Source organism: Brassica napus, chromosome A6, assembly GCF_020379485.1.
Source record: "Brassica napus cultivar Da-Ae chromosome A6, Da-Ae, whole genome shotgun sequence".
Classification (NCBI taxonomy): domain Eukaryota; kingdom Viridiplantae; phylum Streptophyta; class Magnoliopsida; order Brassicales; family Brassicaceae; genus Brassica; species Brassica napus.
In genome coordinates, this window is record NC_063439.1 from 15,828,347 (window position 1) to 15,835,283 (window position 6,937).

A 6,937-nucleotide genomic window follows, 5' to 3' on the forward strand; every position below is an offset into this window, starting at 1 on the left:
AATCTTCTCTATTAAACGAGAAGTACAATTTTTATCTACTATTTAGAAGTCTACTATAACCATTTCACTAATCACATATGACACATAATATGACATAATAATTAATAGGAATATTAATAATAAATTAATTTTAACTATAAATTTGAATTTTATTTTTGAGTTATAACAAAATCTTTTGAGAAAAATCTAACAAAATCCTACTAAATTTTTAAATAATTTTTATTAAATGTTCTATTAATTAATTTCGTAATTAAGTAACATAATGCTTTCATTTAAATAAATTATTATCTACCAGTAAAACGGGTTCAAATTTGTTAATCATATCATATTTTTTTTATACAAATGAAGTTATTAACATATGTTAAAATTTTATTTCTACAGTTATATATTTTCAAAAATCATATGTTGAAGAATATTTTGTATTTGATTATTTCAAATCATGAAAACTCAAAAACGTAATAGAAAAGATAAAATGAATAAAAGAAACCCCTATATTAATAAAGTAATAAGAAACCTAAAAATAAAATTAAAGAGTTATTTTTTTTGGATAAAAATTAAAGAGTTATAAAATACATAACACTAATATATAATTGTATATTTAAATTTTTATAATAATATCAAAATTAAATATTTATAAAATGAAAATATACCTGCACGATGTGCGGGTTAAACTCTAGTTACTCTTTATTAGATTTGTTTTTAATCATATATTCACAAATTTTAATATTTTAAAGCTACATCAAATATTTTAGCGGTCAAAATATTAAAATTTAAATTATATTCAATCGTCAAAACACATAAATTTTAAAAATATATAACCCTTTGTAGATCTAAGATTTAACGGTTTTTAAATAGGTATATTGGATAAAAAGGTAAAACCTAATAATGCATAAGATCTATTTATCAAAAAAAAAAAATGATGTAATGCTCTTACATCTTGTATATTAGTTTTAAATTTAATAGAATAAAATGTAAAAAATGAAAAAAAGAGAACATCACATGAGACGTAGAAACGTCAAAGAACATAGAACAGAAATAGTATTATTATATGTGATCACAAAACAAGACAGCGCCACCACAAATCTCTGTCACGTTCTCTCCTTCCTTTTCAACCTTGTATATTATTATTTTCTTTTATTTTCATTTCTAACATTTCTCTGTAAAATCTCTTCTTATAGATTCCACACTGAAACAAAGAAAAATTGTAAAATGAAGAGCACTCACTCGCCTTTACCTGACGAGTCCAAGGAACCAATCTCTCCGGGATCTTCTCACCGGAAACAAAACAAGGAGGTCACAAAAACATGTTTTCCGGAGAGCATTACGAGTCGCCGGAATATAAAGGTCCAGCCGGAGACAACACCGGTGTTGTCTGGACGTGAGAGGCTGAAGAGACACAGAGAAGAAGTTGCTGGAAAAGTTCCAATACCGGAGAGTTGGGGTAAAGAAGGATTGCTTGTGGGGTGGATGGATTTCTCTACCTTCGACGCTTCTTTTACGTCTAGCCAGATTGTCTCTGCTCGAGCTGCGTTAATGGCTGACGCCGGAGATGATCCTGGCGCTAGAGAAAGTAGGGCTCAGCGGCTCAGGGTTGAGAGCTCTTGTTAATTTCAATTCTTAGAGAAATATGTAAGGAAATAATTCTTACCGTGATGTTGAATGTTGTTAGATACATGTCTTCATATTGATTTTGGAAACTGAAAATTAATACAACTATTCAAAGTTTCAATTAGTAAATTAAATGATTTATTTGGGGAATTGCAGGTGAGACAATGTATGTGTTGTTGTTTCATATAGTTTTAACTAGTAGACGCGGTTCAAATGAATATTGTCTACGATCGATCGAACCTTGAAAGACATGGATTATTAAGGAAAATTGCATACTATCTAAGAGCATACTCAACGCTACCTCTTAGCGTAACTCTTAACCAAAAATAAAAAATAAAAAATTGAAAAAGGCAAAGAGGCACCTCTTAGGGAAAAGAGGGAAGGGCCGCCTCTTGCTCGCCAGGTGTCACAAGATGAGATCTCTCTCTCTCTCTCTCTCTCTTTCTCTCTCTCTCTCTTTCTCTCTCGAAACCTCTCTCGGCCAAAGGCGATTTTGACGTCTCCTTCGGTGACTCTCGTCGACGACATCTCGTCCGGTGGCTCGCGTCGGCGACATCTCCTCCGGTGGCTTTATTCGGCGACCTCTCTCTCGGTAGTTCTCTCCGAGGCGACGAAGCTCTCTGTCGGTTTATCTTCTGAAATCGAAGGTAAGCGATTGTTGTGTTCTTGATTATGCATGTCTTAGATTATGCATCTTCTCCTCGAATCTGTCTGATCGGTTGTTTTTCTTTCAATCTTGTTGGTTCTCCTCGAATCGTCTCTTCTGCCCGAACGAAAACGTAAAAGTGAGTTCTCTTTTGTTTCGATTCAAATTGTCTTATCGTGAATCTTATCTGCTCGATCCGAGATTCCATGAAATCTCAGTGGTCAAAAGATTACATTTTTAATCTGATTAGCTTTAATCATCGCTCTTGTGACGATGTTGGTTTTTAGAATCATACTATTGTGATTGAAAAATGAAATCTTTTTGTTATCTCGGAGGTTAAAGTCTTTTTCTTTTCTTTATCACTATAACTCGTCTGATCAAGCTGATCTGATTATCAGATTGAAAGTTGTTGTTTGTTGCTTGTGAATTGAGTTATTCTCTGTGCTGATCTAAGAAAGTTTAGTTCTTTTATGGGTGTGTAGTAGAAATGACTGGGGCATCACCTGCATTGAGGAAACCTGTGTTCACCAAGGCCAGTGAGCTGAGACCAGGAACCAATGGTCTCTGACTTAACGTGAAAGTCATCAGCACGAAGATGGTGATGCAGAGAGGCTGAGGAGGAGGTCGTCCCAGTGGTCCTCAAGCTCGTCAGATGCGGATTGCTGAATGTGTTGTTGGTGATGAGACTGGAATCATTATCTTCACTGCAAGAAACGATCAAGGTCAGAACACAATTCATATAGAAACTCCTTTGCGTCCATGGCCATTGGAGCTAAATATATAGGTATCAATTTCATCTTTCAAAAATTTAAGTTTAACATTTTTTTTTCAAGAACCCCTAATTAAAAACTTACCATTGGAGCTAAATATATAGGTGTCTCTTAACTACTAGCTCTTAAGCATCATTAATTCATTAAAAATCATTAAGAACCCAAACTTGTCTTTAAGGGTTAATGGTGCTCTAACTAAAAAAAATTTGAAAAAATACTTTTCACGATCTAAGTAAAAATATTTTTACAGAATCGGTAACGTAACGCGACGGCGATGGCGAAGGCGATTGCCATCTGAAGATGTATCTGTATGAGATTCAATTTTTCTTTTTGATTTTCGAAGATTAGAATAAGCTTACTCATCTAGAACGCGGGATCTCTTTGGATCTCGATGTTGTTCCTTCATTTGGGACGGATCTGAAGGGGTTATTGAGGATCAGGTTATTTGGGGGAAAGGGGGAAATCTGGGAATTTTTGGAAAGGAATCTCGCATGGGATTTGATGGCTTCTGATAAGATGATATGATTGTATCCAAAGGCAGGAGGAAGAGAGGCGCTGGAGAATTTCTCCAAAAAGGTAACTCCTTGGATTCGCACTAATTTGATTTTGGAAGATTCGCATTGGGTCTACTCAATTGTGATTTTCCATAAGGCTTACTCTATGAGATACAAGGTGTATGATTCTTGTCAAGGGAAAATAGAAAATAATTACAGTTTACAAGATTATTGGGGATCTCATGGGGTTGTTTATGATCAATTATGATTGATAATTTGGATTGATTATGGATATTATTTGAATCGGCTGCATCTTTTACGGTTATATTAGAGATTTTAATTGTGACAGGATTGAATTTTTATTATTAGAGGAGATTACGAGTTCTTTCCTTCCAATTAGTTATCGAGATTTCCGATTCTGGCATTTAAATTTGGTGATTGAGAGAAGTTTTGGAAAGCTTTGGTGTATAAATATAATGGTTTTTGACTCCTTGTCTCATCATATTATCAGCTCTTGGTTGACTCTCATATTCTATTCTCGTTTTTCTTTTGTGGTGGGAGCAATTATGTCGCAAGGGCAATGGTTTGTCAAGTCAGGAGGACAGAAGAAGCAGGCGTCAAGTGGAGGCTTGAAGATCTCCATTCCGAAGTTTGATAACTCTACTCTCATTACGGGGTATTCAAAGACGTTGATTGGGAGGTGCATGAACCCTGTCAAGCAGGAGATGCAGTCGTTGCTCTATCATCTTCCACGCATCTGGAATGTGGAGGAGAGGGTAGTGGGCGCGGATTTGGGCCTTGGGCGATTTCAATTTGATTTTCAGGAGGAACAGGATATCGTTGAAGTACTTAAGAGGGAACCTTTTCATTTTGATAACTAGATGATCTCCATTGTGAGATGGGAACCGGTGGTGGACGATAATTATCCGTCCAAGATAACTTTCTGGGTACGGGCTATTGGTGTCCCTTTGCATTTTTGGGCAGAGCCAACTTTCAGGAGTATTGGGGAAGCTTTGGGAGTGGTTCGTGGAGATGATGCCATTGAGATTAATGAGGGGAAGATTCGAGCCACTCTGGATGCATTTAAGCCACTGGTGTTCTCCATTACCGTTGAGTTTCACAGTGGGGAGGAAACAGTGGTTGCTTTGCGGTATGAGCGTCTCCACGGCTTCTGCAGGACGTGCTCAAAGTTGACACACGACCAGTTCAAATGTCCAATCTCAAAAGGGCAGAAGGAGGAGGATGGTGCTGGGCCATCTGATGATAAAGGGGACCAAGGTGGGAAAGCTTTGAGCTATAAAGGGGCAGTGGAGTCTAAAGCTTTGGAGACTAACTCTGATGGAGATGTGAGGAGACATGCCCAACAGGTTTCTGGAAAACAAGATGTAAAAGGGAAGAACATTGATTATGAGGGTGGCAAACAAGTTGCTGGTGCGAAAGCAGGTCCAGGGAGAGGATTTACGGATCATGGGAGGAGGATGACAAGGTATGTTAGGAATGCTGGATACCTCCCACCTCAAGAGCTAAGAGATAGCTATGCTATGGCCACGGGTGGTCTTAATGGTCTGCGCAGTCAGGATGTTGGAGCCCATCTGGATCCTCAACAGAAACTGATGCTAGATGCTTTTAAGAGCAGTGAGAATGTGGAGGCCTCAGGGTCAAAGGCTCGCAAAGCCCTATTGATCGAGAATGAGGCTGTAAAGGAGAACGGAAGGGTGCTGTTGGAAGAGGGCCCGGTAGCAACAGTCCAGGCACCGGAAGTCATTGCGGAGTCAATTAAGATGGACTCCATTGGTGAATCCAAAGAAGTGGAGAAAGAGAATGCAATGGAGCTATCATCTGAGGAGTTTGATGGTAAACAGTCTTTGGAGACTGTAATTAAGGAAGATGAGGAGATCGGCGAGATGGTGGCAGGATTAGATGAGGAAGATGGTAATTTGGAGTTTGAAATGATGGAGGATGATGAGGAGGAGGCAGAGCTCGTTCAGGAAGCCCCTGCGGATGGAAATGTTATGGAGATTGAGGAAGCATTCCCTACGGCTGGAGAAGGCGATGTAGCAGGTGAGAAAGAGAATATGACGTCAAAGAAGAAAGCTGGAAAGTTCATGGCTGATGCGATGGGAGGGAACGCGAAGAAGAGATTGGTTCAGAGCTTGGTCTCTCCAAGGAAGAAGGCAATGGCAAAGCAAGGCCATAAGGCGGGAGACAAGGGTCCGGTGCCTACCAAGAAGGCCTCGTTCAAGCCGAAACCGGTCCTAGATTGATTACCTGGTTATTCTCAATTTATATAAGTATGAATAAGTGCATGGCTTTTGATAGAAAGTTCTTGTTTTCTTTTAGTTGGTTTCCTTGTTTTAAGTTATCTCTGATGAGGTCAGAGTATTGGAATAAAAGAGTTGGTTCTCACTGTTATTTTATTGGTTTGGTTGGTATGTTTGAGGCTTTAAAGGGAGAGTATATAGCTGGTTTGCTATTGCGAGTACTAGGATATCGGTTTTATTTGTAGTTAGATTCTTTTCCTCCTCATAGACATAGTTCTTTTTGGTTGAGGGGTTTCACGGAGTGTATAGAGGAGGGGGAAACTATGACTTGTTTTTTGAATGTGCTTAGAAGGAGAATTTGGCTTTTGAATATGTGCTGTACTTTGAAGTATATAACTATGTGTATGGTTCGTGTTGTTGTGTATGTGTCGGGTTCAGTCATGTTTTATGACAAGAGGAGTATGTTTTGGTGGAGCGGCTTACTTCTTATGGTGGAGCGTTGTGGCTGGGACGGGAGCTCTATGAATTACGGTTTGCTTGGGGCTTAAGTGAAGCAGGAATGTAAAATTTTGGGTTTGCTCAGGGTTGTATTTGGTAAGTATACGGTTAAGAGCTATAAGTTTGCAGGTCATGTTGTGGTACGAGATGGCTCAAGTTTTGTGGCTATATTTTTGAGGTTATGGGGAGAAGTTTTCTGTTTTGACCATAAGGGGTGGGCTTATGATCGTGTAGTTGAGTACATTAGGATCATCAGTCTTGGGGTATGGGGAATTGATGGGGGCGAAAAGCGAGTATGGAAATTGTGGGAACCGAAATTCGCACTGTCGATTTCCATTTAAATAAGGAAACTAGGAAAATCCTAATTTCCCAGAGGACCCGGATATCTGCTAATACCACACGTCAAGCAATCAGAACACGAGAATAACAACGATAAAAATAAGAAATCGAAAAAAGAGAGCAAAGAAGATCTTTTTACGAATTTGCGTATGAGCGTTTACAACAAGGTATAAGCCTGGGCTCGAGAGCTGTCGGCGAGATTCCTAGTTCTAGCAACCCTAAGACGGCAAAGCCTAATTGAGTCGCAGCTCGAAATAACAAAAACGGAAAATTGCCTAAATTGCTCTAAGTGCTAAGTTTTCTCTGAAAAATCGTCTCTCC

The 6,937-nt window shown here is 38.5% G+C and overlaps 2 protein-coding genes across 2 annotated transcripts; both read left to right on the top strand.

Annotated features, from left to right (window-relative positions):
- Window positions 1-1,005: 1,005 nt before the first annotated feature.
- LOC106359987 (protein BIC2) lies at window positions 1,006-1,758 on the top strand. Its single transcript, XM_013799601.3, has one exon. It carries the CDS (start codon window positions 1,210-1,212, stop codon window positions 1,606-1,608), a length of 399 nt encoding a protein of 132 aa, XP_013655055.1. The 5' UTR covers window positions 1,006-1,209; the 3' UTR covers window positions 1,609-1,758.
- Window positions 1,759-4,084: 2,326 nt separating this feature from the next.
- Window positions 4,085-5,782, top strand: LOC106359113. The gene is made up of 2 exons (XM_013798866.1): window positions 4,085-4,294; window positions 4,400-5,782. Exons 1-2 carry the CDS (start codon window positions 4,085-4,087, stop codon window positions 5,780-5,782), a joined length of 1,593 nt encoding a protein of 530 aa, XP_013654320.1.
- The last annotated feature ends 1,155 nt before the right edge of the window (window positions 5,783-6,937 follow it).